At 25.4% G+C, this 16,418-nt stretch overlaps 1 protein-coding gene across 1 annotated transcript; it reads right to left on the bottom strand.

The window, feature by feature from the left end:
- Positions 1-1,888: 1,888 nt before the first annotated feature.
- LOC126904379 (uncharacterized) lies at positions 1,889-11,899 on the bottom strand. The gene is made up of 3 exons (XM_050683377.1): positions 11,580-11,899; positions 4,622-4,923; positions 1,889-2,531 (listed from the first exon to the last, which is right to left on the bottom strand). Exons 2-3 carry the CDS (start codon positions 4,916-4,918, stop codon positions 1,920-1,922), a joined length of 909 nt encoding a protein of 302 aa, XP_050539334.1. The 5' UTR covers positions 4,919-4,923; positions 11,580-11,899; the 3' UTR covers positions 1,889-1,919.
- Between the last annotated feature and the right edge of the window lie 4,519 nt (positions 11,900-16,418).

The raw sequence follows: 16,418 nt of genomic DNA, 5'->3' as shown, positions 1-16,418 counted from the left end.
CACCATTGAAATTCCGCCCTAAAAATAACTAATAATTTATTTTATTTTAGTAGATCGAGTAAATCCAGTACACAACTTGAAAGTCGCAAATATATAGTAAAATTATAACAATAAGAAACTTCTTATAAACAACTCGTTAATTAACTTTGATTGAGACTAGAATTTTTGCGTTTCCATTAGTCATGGAGTAAAATAAAAACCTTAGGATAAAAATAAAGATTTTTTGTCCAAAATAATATGTTGACAATATTTTCTCACCTCAAATACCATTCGGAAACATTCAAGATATATATTTTATTTAAGTAAATAAATTCAGTACTATTTAAGTCGTCTACTTTATATTGTATGTCTAAGAATAATGGAAACCTATTATATTTTTGGCATGATAACGAAAATTAAATTTCATGCTCATTTGTACGTACTTTTATTACATATAAATTTCCCCTCCTATGGCATCATTGGAGTCTAAGAATAATATTATTATTGCGTTACCACTGTCAGTGACCAGGCGACCATCAACCCAACCAAAGTGGGTGGTCTTAATCTGCTCTTTAGTTATTTTCTAGTTACTTATTTAAGTTCAAAATACATCCGACCCCACCACTATCACCGCTAATAAAATAAATGTATATAATATTTTATAAAATACATTTATATCTTAAAGATATAAATATACGATAATTAACACAACTTAATATTGTCTTCGTGTTTACATGAAATTAAGTCATCTACAAGAAGAAGAGATGAATTTAATTTTACTGTTGTTATCATTGTAATCATATATAAATGTAACATAATCATAATTTAGTGCATATAAATTTTTAACTTCAGACAAAACCACTTATTTTAAGCTATAAAAAAGAAGTCATGAGATATTAGTACATTACTAATATGCTAAAACTAAAAAATTTGTTAAATACCACACATGTTAAGGATACTTAAAATTTGTACTTCGAGCTGCGGCTAATCCTACAGGAGGGATATACTCCTCGTTATCTCCCCTCAGTATGCGCAAGATTTGAGCTCTTAATTATTTTTAACCACGGGTTTTTTACTCACTTGAGAGAGAAAAAAAAAAGTGCTAATGACGTCGCTTATATGAAAAATTTAGTTACACAAGACCATGTAATGAAAAATAAAAACTTATTAATACAACATAATATGTTTGGCATAATTATAAATTATATTATAGTTAATAACTTTCGATAAATAAATAGGAAATTGTGCAATCAGTTTAAAGGAGAAACACTTAAATGGAATAGCTAGACATTAGTGATGCTTTTGTATCACTAGAATAAAAAAACGTTCTTATTTTTTTTTTTTTTGGTAAATGTTTATTTCATTTTATAAAAATACAATAATTTTATTTAATACATACTAAAGACACGAAAAAATAAACAATATATAAAACAAATTATTAAACTATAAAACAACTTTTGTACTAAAAATCTAGTGATCAAACTATACATATATTAAAAAAAAAGTTAAACTCAAAATAAGAAAATATAAATAAAAAGAAGAAAAATATATAATGTTTAACATTTTTCGTTTTTAAAAAAATGTTTTATAACTTAAATAGTTTTTGGTATCTTGGTCTAACAATTGGTCGTTCCAATCGACTAAAAACAACAGTTAAAGTAGTGAAAAAATTAGAAACATTGATTCAAAGATGAAATATATTTTCATAGCGAGAAAATATACGATTTAAATGGAGTATTTATATTTACAAATATATAGTATTAATTATTCAATATGAATAAATTTTAGTAATTGTTAATTTGACAAATTATTCCAAAAAAGTAATAAATATCTTTGACAATCTAAGACTTGGTGATGAATGGTAGTACCCATTGGACTATTAACTGTTATATAAAATTGTAAACATGAAATTCATGGCAATTTTATTTCAATTCTTATAGCTACCTTAGAGCTATCACCTGTGTCGACCATTTGACTAGTAAAAGCATTGTAAATATTGCAAATGAATAAAAAACTTCCTGTTTTAATGAAGCCGCTGATCCTTTTCCAGTTGAGTTATACCGATTTCTACTATCAGGTTGGTAGTCCGGACCATTAACTAGCATTATTTCAATTTCAGGTCTATCAGGATCTTCCTCAAAAGTCTTGGGTCTGTGCTTTTTTCGATTTTTACGACTATTTTTAGTACCTGAACTATTCAAGTTATCACCTTCCCCATAACATAACCTAGCCATGCGTTCTTTGTTACGCAAACAATCAAGGGCTGTTATTCCAGAGCATCGACATCGATTCATTTTGACTGCTTTCTCCTGACGTTGCAGTATTTCTATTGAATTTAGACACCTTTCAGTACACGACACTCCTTGAATCATTCTTTTGCAGTATGTGTGATAGTAACCCAGTGCAGCCGAGCATACTGGATCAACAGCACATATCCATTGTGCTAGTTCACATGGAACTATAGTTTCGTTTTTAGACGCTTCTATTACAAGTGGACGGCAAATTTCAACTCGAGCTTTCATTTCCTCGCAGTATCGATCCCTGCATGTACACTACAATCAACAGTCCAAAATAATAAAATCAATTAAAATATTAAATCTATTTATGATGTTTGCCATATAATAAAATGACTATAAGCATTTTATTATATTATATTTTATTTTTTATAGATTCTATTAATCTCAACATTAATACAATTTGACAGTTTATTTAAATTTAAAATTAAAATATTTATAATTAGAGATGAATCAATAAAGAGTAATAAAAAACATAATACTCTCAATATATTTGCATTGGAATTTGAATAAACAGCAAATCTAAATTTTGTAGCAACAAAAAACTCTCTTGGAATTTTAACTAATGTTGAAATACTTCTTAAGTGAGTTTTATTGAATTTAACTTATTATTCTTTAAATGTACTGTTGCAACTTATTTTTGTATTAAAATAAATATTAATATCGTCATGTAAACTTGATAATCGTTAATACTAGGAAAAATCTTTATTTAATTAATATTCAAAGTAAGTAAAATTGATTCTTGCTCTTGTCAAAATTACTATAAACTTTTAATAATTTATTTATATTAGTAATATGATCTGAATCATATAATAGCTATAATACAATATTAAACTCACATTTAAACATTTTTAACTTAACCACTTTTTACCAAGCACCATCTTATTGGTATTAAATAATTGAATTTAGTTTCACTTTAACGTATATAATTACAATCGGCGTTAGAAGGAATTCGTTCCAAAAAAAAACGGATTTGAGGCACTAGTTACTTTTGTAGGAACGAAGCTATTTACTTCTTACGTTTTTTATAAAAAGGAACGTGGAACGTGTACAAATTCGTGTTCATAAAAAACAAGAACGAAATTTACGGTTTATTTATATTTCATTGTTTTTAATTGTTTATGAAATTGTTTTTCTTTGTTTATAGGTGTTTTAAATAAAAATATACTTTTGCATTGAAATCTGACGACCCTAATTTTATATCTGTATTATGTTTTCTTTATGTTATCCATATTTTATAATTTTAATATACTACGCTGATAAGCTTTACTAATAAATTTGTGTATAATATTAAATAAATTATCATACTAAAAACGTCATATCTTAAAAGCAAAAAATCATAGGCGTAATCTGGGTGGTTCAGAGGAAGGTTTGATCTGTAACTCTATCGAAGCCCGACCCCTCTTCATCCAAATATATATATTAAAAAAATTTCAAAAAGGGGAGAAAGTTAGATCTCCAAACATTTTGTTCAGATTAAGCCTTTACACATGAATATTAAGACATGTCCTATATTTAATTTTAAATTATGGGTATAATATTAATATAATAATAACAACAGTATGTTTTTAAATATCTTTTGAACAAAAAGGGTATTGAATTCTTCTCATAGAAGAACTGAACTTGGAACGATTTCTTTGTTAGAAAATGAAACGAAAATCTAGAACGAGTTCTTATTTTATTATGTGGACTAGTTTTGTTTAAAAAAGAATTTTCTCAACAATGATATAACTTAATAATATAGACAATTTTTTTCTAAAATCTATGTTACATTAATTGTAATCTGTTTAATTATTATCGAATAATGAATTTTAAATGAGAATTTTAAAAAAATAACATCAAAATGACGAAATTCATAAAACTGTATAATGTAAAATTTGATTTATTTTTATGCACCACAATAAACAAAGTTAATTGCAAAAAAAATTATTTCTAAAGGTAGATTTTTGGGGTAACTTTTGGAAGTTCAATATTGCCAATAATTATTTTTTTACTATTAAATGGGGGATGGAATCAAAATAAAATTTTGACTTGTCGACGAACAGTTAATACTTTTTGAGTTAGTATAGTTTTTAGTTATAAGTGAGATTGGTGAACAACGTAGACGAATTCTCATCTGAGCATTATGATAAAAATATACTGTTGCTAAATATTTCCACTTTTTCTAAATCTCTAAATGCTAATATGTCAAAGGATGTGTACACGGTGATTCTTTTAACGCTGACCAATTATTTAATTGGTAGTTATATTAACTGTTACACTCATTCAAATTTTTGGCTAAAATTGGCCAGCGTTTATAAAAAATTACTGTGTATATATACATATGTATATATTTGTAAAATACTCACGTCCAATAGCTTTTTGCCTTCTTCGGTAGACGTTAGTGTTACTAATGCATACAAACAAGATTCAGAACATGTAGTAGAATCTGCTCTTAAAGATTGGTCACACTTAGTGAAATAGTTGTGTAAAGCCATTGAACAACCCGTTGCAAATGCACACCGCACCCTTAAATCCTCGCAAGTAACCGAGTGGCGGTCAGCGGTTGTAGCAATAGTGGTAGAGGCAACCATCGGTTTATAACTCCAAAGGAAGGCTAAGCCAAAAAATGTCATGGTCGACCACCAATTTGTGGTGATCTTCATTTTTTCTAAATAAAAAAAAAAAAAATGATGTAAATATATATTGTATAACTATAATATTTTAATCATGAGTTTAATTTTGATTTTAAATATCAATGTTGTTAATAAAATTTAATATCAGAAACTGATTGATCGAAGTAGAAAAAAATTTAAATCGATATTCAAAATAGAAATTAAGTTACCAAAATTTAAATAAATTAAAAATTTTTTTAATGTATAAAATAGATATAATATTTTTTATATATATAATAAATCGAAAAAATATTTTATCGATTTAAAAAATATATTCAAATAATTTTCCGGAGTATATATTTCGAAAAAAAAATTCTATAGAAATTGTTTCTACTAATAAAGTTATAGACCATCATTGGATACCAAGATCAATTTTAAAATTCTGTATATATTCATTCACTGGTTCAACGATAAGCTTATTAAGTGACTAAACAAAAATAATGAATAATTCTTCATTATTTATTGCCCAAATTTGACAATTTTGTGTACTTTTAAACGAGGCTCTGTAGATGTAAACATGTATAGAATATTGGAGCCATTTCTATGAAATCTATCTACATTTATTACCTTTTATTATTTAAATTTAAATTTCTTGTATAGAGTTCTAGCAATATTTTGAACAAATTACTTTTCTAAAATATACAAATTATAAAATAATGGATTTATAAATCTCTACCGTTAATATTTCTGCATAATACTCTTTGTTTTCAGTTTCAGAATTATCATTACAAATTTAGCTTGTATATCTTACTTTAGTATATAATAGTATGTACTACACATTACAATTCATATTATTAATGTTGTTAATTATTATTTGAAAACTTGGTTCATAAAAAACTCCACGTAGACACTGAACGACAAATATGACAATGCCTTTATGTTTTTTTCAGCTATTATTTTTATTTTTTATTTTTTGACTGGTCACTTTTCAAAAGGTCTTAGGATTTTTTTATGGAACTCCAAAATAATTTCTTGCACAAGGCTAAAAAAGATACTATCCTTGCGATTTATGCCCGTTTATACTAAATACAAACGTACAATTCTTTTTTCTATTATTGAATATTATTACATAATATTACGTGAAAATAAATATAATTAAAAAATTAAAATTTCATTAAATGACAGAGTAATTTTTGATATTTTTCATTATATATAATTAAATCTATTTATTCTTTTAATAATTGTTAATGTTGAACTTAGTAAGTAAATTTAGTAAGTAAATTAGCCATTAGGGTATTTTCAATTAGTAAAAAATTGTAGAAATCAANTCTATACATAATTCTCAATATTTAAACGAAAAATTAGCCATTAGGGTATTTTCAATTAGTAAAAAATTGTAGAAATCAAAATAAATTAGTTAAGTTATATCAATATATCGATATAAAAATAATAACATCAATATCATTAATTAAATCAAAATTTTTAACTGATATAAAAATCATGAAATTGTAAATGGGTGTAAAACTGATTCGATTATTACATCGATTTCAAGTCATGTTTTAACGAAAATAATTTTATTTCTTATTCAAATAGTTTAAAAGATTGGTCATACTGATATTATTTTAGATTAAATACCGAGTAATACTTGTAGCTCAAGTGTGATTTGTTATTGTCAGTTTTACTATTTATCTGAGATGTCTCGCTGATAAATAATAGTGGATACTAAAAGAGATATATGCCAAGATGTACACGGCTTGACTAAGAAAATAACACATCTGTTAGTTATATATTATTATCATCATCCAGAACCCTACGCGTGTGTAACTCTACCTATTGAACTCTAGTGTTTGCTCAGTAGTACTATACACGCTACTGTTATGTATACACATTCATATGTGTGCACAAGTCAAACATCATAAAGAGATTTTTATGAAATAGAGAGAGAAATCTCCAACATAAATATTATACGACGACTTTGATGAATTCAGGTAGCTGTGTATATTAGTAGAGACAACACAATGGCGTCGAGAGAAAACAATGCTAAATAATAAAATCCTGGCTACTCTTTGACAACATTCTGTAGCGTGTGGGTCAGACAGGTCAACAAGGCGTGTGCCTACAGAAGAATGCTATAATGTGACCTTTTTCTACTCAAAATATAACACTACTTACATTTTTAATATTTTGACAGATCTATGTAATCTTTATTTACGTAGAAAAAATAAACTTATAAAATGTAAATATGAAGTTTCCTTAGCTATTTTAAAAATGATATATAACAGCATATAGCTATCATATGACAAAAAAAATAATAAATACAAAAATCTTGCTAGAGAACGTTTTCATGATTTTGGTTTAAGACAGTATGTTTAGTTAATATATTTTTGTTTACAATTAGGTTATATCGGCGGTACTTTGTATTGTCTAATAATTGAAATCACATTATTTTGTGAAAACATTCTTCTTAGAGCCGGCTAAAAAACTTTTTTTGGTGTCCAAATCTATAGTTTGCACCAAAAGTATTGTTATTATTGTCATTCTAACTAAGTTATTAATAAAAAAAAAAATTACTTAAGTTATTTTTTAACAAGATGCACCCAAGAATTATATAAACTTCGGAGTATGTCACTAACTCGGCATTTTAACAATTGATTGGCACCTTCACTTTGCACCATACACAATAATACATTAATACATTTTATACAGTGAAAATTTACTAATCATGTAACAAAGATTTCTCCAGTAAGCTGGTGATAATAATATAATGATTATAAGATAATTGTTTATTTTTAATATACAAAAAAACTGGAGTACATATTGCACACAACCGAAAAAATTTCGGAGCGAAGTTTACAATCGCTGTTATTATAATATACAATATTACTATTATAATAAACCTAATGAACAATGTATAACTTTTTAAATTTGTCATCCAAATCTCTTTATACATACAGAGTACAGATATGTAGAGTAGATTTAAATCTAAGAAATGAACGGTAGAGATTTTTTTATACTTTAAAAGAATAATAGTTTTTAATTATTTTAAGTAAAATATAAAGTCATTTTTAATGATAAGTGATGTAATATATGAATTGAAATGAAAATAGTACGAGTAAGCATTGATTGGATAATTATCATTAAGATATAAGTAATTTAATACATTGTAGTAAAATAATTAGAATTGTTATTTTAATGAGTAACGATTACTAATGCATTTACTTATATATAGAAAAAAAATAATTGTTTGATCGGTTATTGGTCAAAAATTCGCAGTATATTGACTCAGTATACTGATAATTTAGTAACTTAATACGTAATTTTTAATACTTCTGATTAGGTAAAATGAAATTTATCAACTTAATACGTAAGGACTAAAATATTAAATAGAATGTATTTTATAATAAAATATGATATAGCAAACATTTTCCCGTAATAATCATTGAACAATTTTCTCAACAGTTCTATAAAATTATATAAAACTAGTTATTTTTAATTTACTTTGATAAAAATATAAAAGTAAATTAAATCTGTGATGTTCGGGCAAAATGCGATATGTATAATTGCAATTTTTATAAAAATGAAATTTTGTAAATGCTTTTACATGTGATAAATATAATTAAGTGTAATCTATTAGTTTCAATTTCATTTTTATAAAAATTGCAATTTTAAATTTATCTAAAACTAAAAATATTAAAAATATTGTATTCCAAAAACCACAAAAAATTACTAAAAAATCGCGGATACGTATTTCGGGAACAATCTTATCATTATTGACGCTAAACACATACTGACAGTATGTGTTTAGCTTCTTATGTTGAATATTTTTGATACTTTTTAGTTTTAGATTAATAATATTTTTAGTATAGTTTTAATTTTAAATAATATTAGCCACAAGTGATCGATTTTCATTATACTTAACCCATTTTACCCGAACGCCGCAGAAATAATTAACAGCAAGAATATTCAAAAAAAGCATGACCATTTTAAATTATTTTATCCTTAGTAGTTGGTTTTATTTGAAATCTGTCACAATTTTTATAATATAATCTTCAAAGAAGTTAAAGAGTGTACGTAAGACATGGCTCTATTATTGAGAATAAAAGACCCACATAATTCACAGGTGCACAACAATGTGTGATTGTGCATTTATGCGGAATTAACACATTTACTACGACCTGTCAGACAATTTTCACCTGTCGTCGACCCTGTACCGTCGGGTATCTTAATCCGTGTTGGATTACACGCTTGGCGAGCTCCTATGTCCCTTTGGAAAACATGTTATTTCTCTTAGATATTTTTTACGATCCCCACAAACTAGGTTAACTATTTATAGAGAATATTAAAAAAAAAAAGTTGTTGTTATTCACATAACTATACGATTTTTGAATTATGTCAGTTATTACATTTTTTGTAACAATTGCTTATTTGTTTAATGTGCTGAAAAAAATAACACTCTCATTATGATCAGACAAACTAATAATGGTAATAATACCATAATGACCGAAAAACTGCAACGTGAAGGTATATTTGTATATACTAACACAATATAATAATTATCTGTTGGCTGGTAAAAATATTCTAAACAAGACAATTGATCACCAAAAGAGATTTTATCACTTTATTCCAATTAAACTCATAAACTACAATTAATGTATACATACATTATGTGTAAATTTGAAACTTTACATATACTAAATTTCTAACAACTCTGCAACGAGGCAATTTTTTTACCAACTATTTAAATAATAATATACGCTTCCCAAAACAATGAACACTTATTTAATCAAGGTATGAGCATCATGTGTAGGTAAAATTTTTCTTATACACAATATACATGGACACATTTATTAATGTAATATTACTTGATATCTTATTTATTAGAATCGGTATTTTAAGAATGTTTAAAGGTTATTTAAATGTGGTCATTTAAATATTAAAAAGTAAGATGCTAGATGAGCGCATGAAAAAAGATAAAAAGATAAATAGATGGTTTTTAACAAACGTTGAACCAAATAATTGAAAAGATACACTATTTGACATTTTTTAACCGTATATTTAAGACTACAAAATATTACAATAGTTTTATTTTTATAGTTAAATAGTTTATAATTACACGAATACTCAAATTATATGACATATTATTAATTAAAACTAAAAGAAAAAACGTAATTTTTTCTGGATATTAAATTTATAGGAAAGACAAGAAAATAAGTTTCTGTATAATTCAACATACTATTGCTTAAATTTTTTTAATTAAAAAATAGCATAAAAAATGAATTAATAACGTGTTTTATAACTCAAGCTGTAAGTTAAAATTTAAAGCACATTACATTACGCATATAAAAAATACTACTATACTTTTCAAGCTTTCATTAGGATAATTAAACCTTAAGCTATCGATCATGTACGAATTGCTCAGATATTATAACTAATATTGAATTTTAGATAATTGAAAATTCAGTTTTGATATGAGTTGCTTTTATAGAATATTAAAAACTGTTTTATTTACTAAACAAAAATATGTTGATCAATAGCAAATAATTAATATTCAATATGATTTTTTGAGAATTAATTTGTTAGGAGCGCAATATTGGTAAAGGATTAATATATTTTATTTCTACTTCTTCCAAAAGGTTCATTAAATAGAACCTCTATTTGTTATGTCTATACACATACTGTAGACCTAATTTATGTATGTAGAATGACAGCCGCTATCTATTTTTCATATACACAATAAGTTTGTGACCGTAAAAATGGTTTACACCCCTTACAAAATAGATTTAGTAAATTTCAAAGAAATGTCGTTAAGTAGTCTCAATTGTATAATGGTGTTAAAACGGTCTTGAACCTCAAAACCTCTAGACCCGTATTTTATATTTATTAAGACTTTCCAATTTTTGGGCAAATAAATAACCTAATAAAACATAGATTGTTCCAAATGTTTTGGCTTTGATAAATTTTACTACAGATATTAGTTTTTTAATATTTTGAATATTAATTGTTATTTAATCCTATATTTAATGTAAAGTTATTTAATTCTAATATAGTAATTTCTCTTTTTAAAAACCTTTTTTCGAATGATTTTGTATTAGGCTATAATAATGATATTTATTTTCATTTTTAATATATTAATATTTAATACAATTTCATTAATTTGGTCAATTTTAAACATAGAGTAGATACAACTAATTATTCCAAAGAGATGGGGCTTTTTAAATTCAAAAATCTTTTTTGAGAAATTTCCGAAACATTTTTTTTTATTTTAATAACACTCATTTATAACTTCATTACGAATACAATATTTTTTAGGTATATTAATTCTAAGATATTTCACTGGATTATATTTCAGTGGTTGGTTTTCACTACGATATAAATAATATTCTTATGACGCTAATGCAATTTTAGAAACTAAATCTGATAAAAATTTACTCTTCAACTAAAAATTTCGTTATAACTGACCATTGATGTAAAATAGAGTTAACAAAACAGAATTTTGTTAATTATTTTTTATTTTTAATATTAAGTAAACAAAATACATTATGTTTTTACTTACAAAATAAGTGAAATATTATAAGTGCAATAGTAAATAGTATATTATTCTAAAAGTTTTTATCGTGTTTTTATATTAAATTACCACGTGTAATTTATTAAATCTTTTATAAAAAATTAAGTGCAAAGGGTTTTAGTAATTATTATTTTAAAAAGTACTTACAACCAAGTTTTTTCATTAATTCTATCCCATCGTTATAAAATGTTCATTTAATCAACTTTGTAGCAAACTCACGAATCGCACATCACTTTTTAGTAACTTACAATATGTTTTAAACAAAATTTACCGAACTCCAATAAAAGGTTAATAAATTTATTTAATTAATTTGAAGTATTAATATACAAAATAACTGTTAACATTTAAAATAAAATTCCGATAATAACTTTTTTAATTTAAAATTTATATAGTATCAAGACGCTTCAATACCACCCACTAGTAGCTCACAAGATGTTCGCCATACGACTAACTATTCATGGGAACGGGTACCTGCAGTTCACAAGAGATACGAAACGACATCTGGCATTCCCCTTCTACCAATATCGTCGTCATAATGTAATGGTTTTATCCTGCAGTATCCTCGTCGTTTTATACATTCTAATCTCTACTCGTTTTCTGTACGTAAAACCGTGATGGCATCTCAAATTATTATTTCTTGAGTCTCACACCTATTTGACTCCCATAAATCATCAACTTAATATCTTATTTTGTCACCAATATGCGAATAGAAGTTATGTATGTGCTACGTATACATTTTATGTCTAGATACTCTTTAGCTGGCCAAGTGTTAAGCAATATGAACAGTAATGTGGTTCATAAAAGTAGTATTGAAGTTTATGAACTGAAGAAAAAGCTAACTTGGCTACAATGAAGATAGCACTGTTTCAATAGGTAGACTTTTTTGAGAAAGGGCATGTTGAAACTTAGCCCTTTTTTACTTTTAGTTTTTTGTTGAGAATATACCATTACATTTTTCTTAGTTTCAATCAAGATAAAACATAATATTCATAATTCACTAAAAAATCAGAGCAGGTAACTACTTCATCTAAAAATGATGCTCCTACCCATAAGACCGTCTATTTTTAAAAATCAACCATTTTCAGACTTTTTCTTTTACTTACACTATAATAACTATCTTTTGTCCAAATATCACTTTTCTACCTGTACGGAAAGTGCCTTATAGTTTTGATGATGAGTCTATCAGTAGCAAAAATGAAAACTTAAATATATTTCAATTTTCATATTATTTGATATTAATAGCTAGTTTTTACAGCGTTCTAAGCTACTAAAGCCTAATCTATGTTTCAAATTTCAAAAATCTATCTTAAAAGAATTCAAAGATATGGTAGTTAGAAAAATCAGACAATTTTTTCCGTGTAATAATGTATTATCATTGTTAGAATGTTGCTTGGCGTACTGTCGAATCCCAAGTCACAAATGCACAATTTGTTTTAATCATGTTAATAATTATACATAACAAATTTAAACACGTATTATTTAAAAGTCGAGTAATTAGATATTTATTTCATTGTTATTGGATTTCCCGTTTTAACAAAACAAAATGTGTCAAAAGAAAAAATTAGATTCTTTTGAATAATACAACAAATCAATTTGTCTAACGTGTAGACAAATTGACAGGTTGAATACCATTTTGCTGATATGTAACAATTAAAACAACTTGGTTCACAATCTAACGATTGCGTGATAATAATTCTATAGTAATTCCTTTTGATTTATGAAGACGAATATAGGTACAAAACGACTCTATTGTTAGATTTTGCAACAAAAAAAAAAAGTTTGATCAGTGTTTGTAATTTTTGGTCAGCCTATTATTCAATTGTTGTAACACTTTCAGTGGCCGTGACATTTTTACACGATCACTGACAGCCACGTAATTCTTTTGAAAGATGGCACCTTTATATTTTACGATTTAGAAAAATGCAATAATATCATAATATGGAATTGTATAAAATATTTAATGAAATATTAAAGCGACTTCAATAATCATTTGTAACAGTAATACATTATTAACTTTATAAAATTGTTTTTTTGTACTAAAACATTTATTTTGCATATACATAAATCTGTTATTTTTTATAAAATGGATAATCTTTAAAACAATTTTATTTATGAAAAAATAATTATTATTCTTTGCTCTTAGAATTAATTTTATACGTATAAGTAATAATATTTTTTTTAATCAAAAATTGATTTGATAAAAAAATTCTATGGCATATTAACTAATTAGATACAAATATTTAATTTCTAAAATTTACATCAAGAGAGATAATTTCTATAGAGTTCCAACATTTTACGAATCAATTACCGAAGAAAAAATACCGAGAGGACTTATTTTTTGCTTTTTAAAAATGTTGATTGATATAAGAAATCATTAAAAAAAATATTTATTTCCTTAAATAATTACTAAAATTGACACATTAGTTTTTTGAAAACAACTACAGGATTTTATAATATTCATTAATCTTATTAGGGTTCAGATATTTATGAATTTGCATATATTTTAAGTATAATCTGATTCAAGTAAGATACATATTCAATATTGTAGTCTAGATTTCAAATCTGCAAACTTATTAAGAATTTTTTACATTAACTCCTCAACATTATGTGCATATTTCAGTTGTTCTCTTGAATTTGTAATATTTCATCAAATTTAATTTATTCATATTCAAAATTGTTTCCTTAATCTCGTTTACGAATCGACTCATCTACTTGTTGAATGTCTATTATTGCTCAGCACATAAAACCACTTATCAGTTTGTATAAATGTTATTTAAATTACCAATATGTACATGTGTTCTGGTAGGTTTTATCTACGATTAGGATCTTAACTCTTGATTTTCATTAAATTAGTATTTTTGTTGAATATTCAATATTTAGTAGGGTATTCAATTTCGATTTGCCGACTTTTTATATGTTCCCATGATATTGATTATTTTTGAAATATCGCAATAATCAAACAAAAAAAAATTATATATATAAATTATATATATAAAATTTTTTTTTTGAATTTTGGTCACTTTGTTATAAAATATATATTATTTGATATTAGGCCAAAAACAGTTCCTGATCATCTGTCAAACATTTTGCAAAAAAATGTTTAATAAAGAATTTTGAAAAAAAATTAGTGAAAACGATTGAATAATAAATTTAATTTTTTTTTTTCGATTTATTTTTTCATCCGATATTGGGAACAATCTTTTTTTTTCATTATAATATCGCTGAAATTCAGTACGATATCAATATCTAAAAATATATCGTCCAAGAACACTAATATTTAGTAAATTTCAGCACGTGCGGTGTTTATACAATTTATTTAATGTATATTTTTTAATAAATAATTATGCTTAAATTTATAAGCAGAAACGTTAAATAGTTTGCTTAAGATATTTTTAATTCTGAAGGCAAAGTGTTATTTTGTAAAATATGTGAGGTTAAAGTTTCCGCTAATGAAAATTTTTCAGTAGTACAACATTTAAAAAATACAAAACTCGAGTATGCTGCAAATAAAACAATACACGAAAAAATTAAGTTCATTCGTTAACTCAAAATAGAAGTAAAATAAGATCATTCAACATCGATCTTGTACAAGCTTTACTATAGTTAAATATTCCACTTTAGGGGTACAATTTTTTTTTAAATAATGAGTTTTAAAAAAAATATTTTACCAAACATATACCCAATGAATAAACTTTGAAAAAAAATTATGCCTTCGATATTTATCAAAAAACAATAGATAAAAAACAGTCTAAGATTTTTAAACGAAAATTGGGGTCCTTGTCAACAACAAAACTATGGCTAATAAAATTTTTTCTATAGCTAATGTCAATGTCGGCATACTCAATTATGAAAATCCCGATAAAATCATGCTTTTTAATTACGAACTTAAAAAAACAAATCGTACAACAATAGCATAAATTTTTAATAGAACTGTACATTTTAGGGATAAAACATGACAACGTGTTATTGCTAGTTAGTGACGTCGCGATTTAAATGATTAAGGCAGAATGAGCAATTCTAGAACTTTTGCCGAAAATAATTCACATAACTTGTTTTTCTTGTGCATTACTGTGTAGTTGAGCAAATCGATAACCATTTGACATTAGTTATTAAACTTAATTCTTCAAAATCATTGCCTATCATATCTCTTGAAGAAAAAGGAAAATTTTTGTCAAATTCTGTTAAAGTTATTATTATGTAACATGAAAAATGACCGACAGCAGCAATTATTCTGAAAGACATTTGGCATTTATTAATTTTAAAAATATGTGTTAAATTAAAGCTTATAGTACGAACTATAAATTAAAAAAACAGTAGCACAAAGGGGTCGCGGCACAGTGTAAGCGTAGCATAGTTGGAACTAGTATAGATGAAATCTGACAATGATTAAAATCACAATCATAAAAAACGCTTCGATGTAAATCTGTAGATAGTATTTAATTTTAAGAAATTGGTAGATTATTGAAAAGAAAAATTCTGACCCAAAAAGAATTACGGAAAAATTGCAAAAAAATCATTGTTACAGGTAATGATTTTTACTGAATCAACAAACGTTCGTCGTATTCGTATTTCATAAAATTGGCAATTTAAGCTGATTCAAATGTTAAAATTAATTTTTTCGACTTTAAAGAAAAAAAATTTAAATAAGTTTAACATTATATTCTATGTCAATTAAATTTATATAATATTCATGAAAATCAGTGTACCTCCTTATAAGGTATTTTAAAATAAATTAAAATACAATACCAAGATTTTAACACAAAAATAGCATGGTTTTAACTACGGCAACCTTTGCACACAGAAGATAAGTCATCGGGAAAACTTTTTTTTTTTGAATTTATAGTACATAACATTAGCTTTATTTTAACATATGTTTGAAGCTCAGAGTATTTCCGGAATATTTTTAAAACTTAAGTTGAAAAAGTTAAATTTTTGTGCAAAAGTTGCTATTTTGAAACCCCCTATGGGCAGGTAATCGGGCAAATT

Source organism: Daktulosphaira vitifoliae, unplaced genomic scaffold (assembly GCF_025091365.1).
Source record: "Daktulosphaira vitifoliae isolate Bord-2020 unplaced genomic scaffold, ASM2509136v1 Scaffold_4, whole genome shotgun sequence".
Lineage (NCBI taxonomy): Eukaryota > Metazoa > Arthropoda > Insecta > Hemiptera > Phylloxeridae > Daktulosphaira > Daktulosphaira vitifoliae.
The sequence above is the reverse complement of the archived record's forward strand: the minus strand, read 5'-3'. Positions and strand labels throughout refer to the sequence as shown.

Bases quoted from the DNA above. Each gene is read 5' to 3' on its own strand.
- LOC126904379 (XM_050683377.1), bottom strand. From the start codon at position 4,918: ATGAAGATCACCACAAATTGGTGGTCGACCATGACATTTTTTGGCTTA. The intron at 2,532-4,621 runs GTGAGTATTTTA...TGTTGATTGTAG, and splicing joins AAGGCAAAAAGCTATTGGAC to TGTACATGCAGGGATCGATA.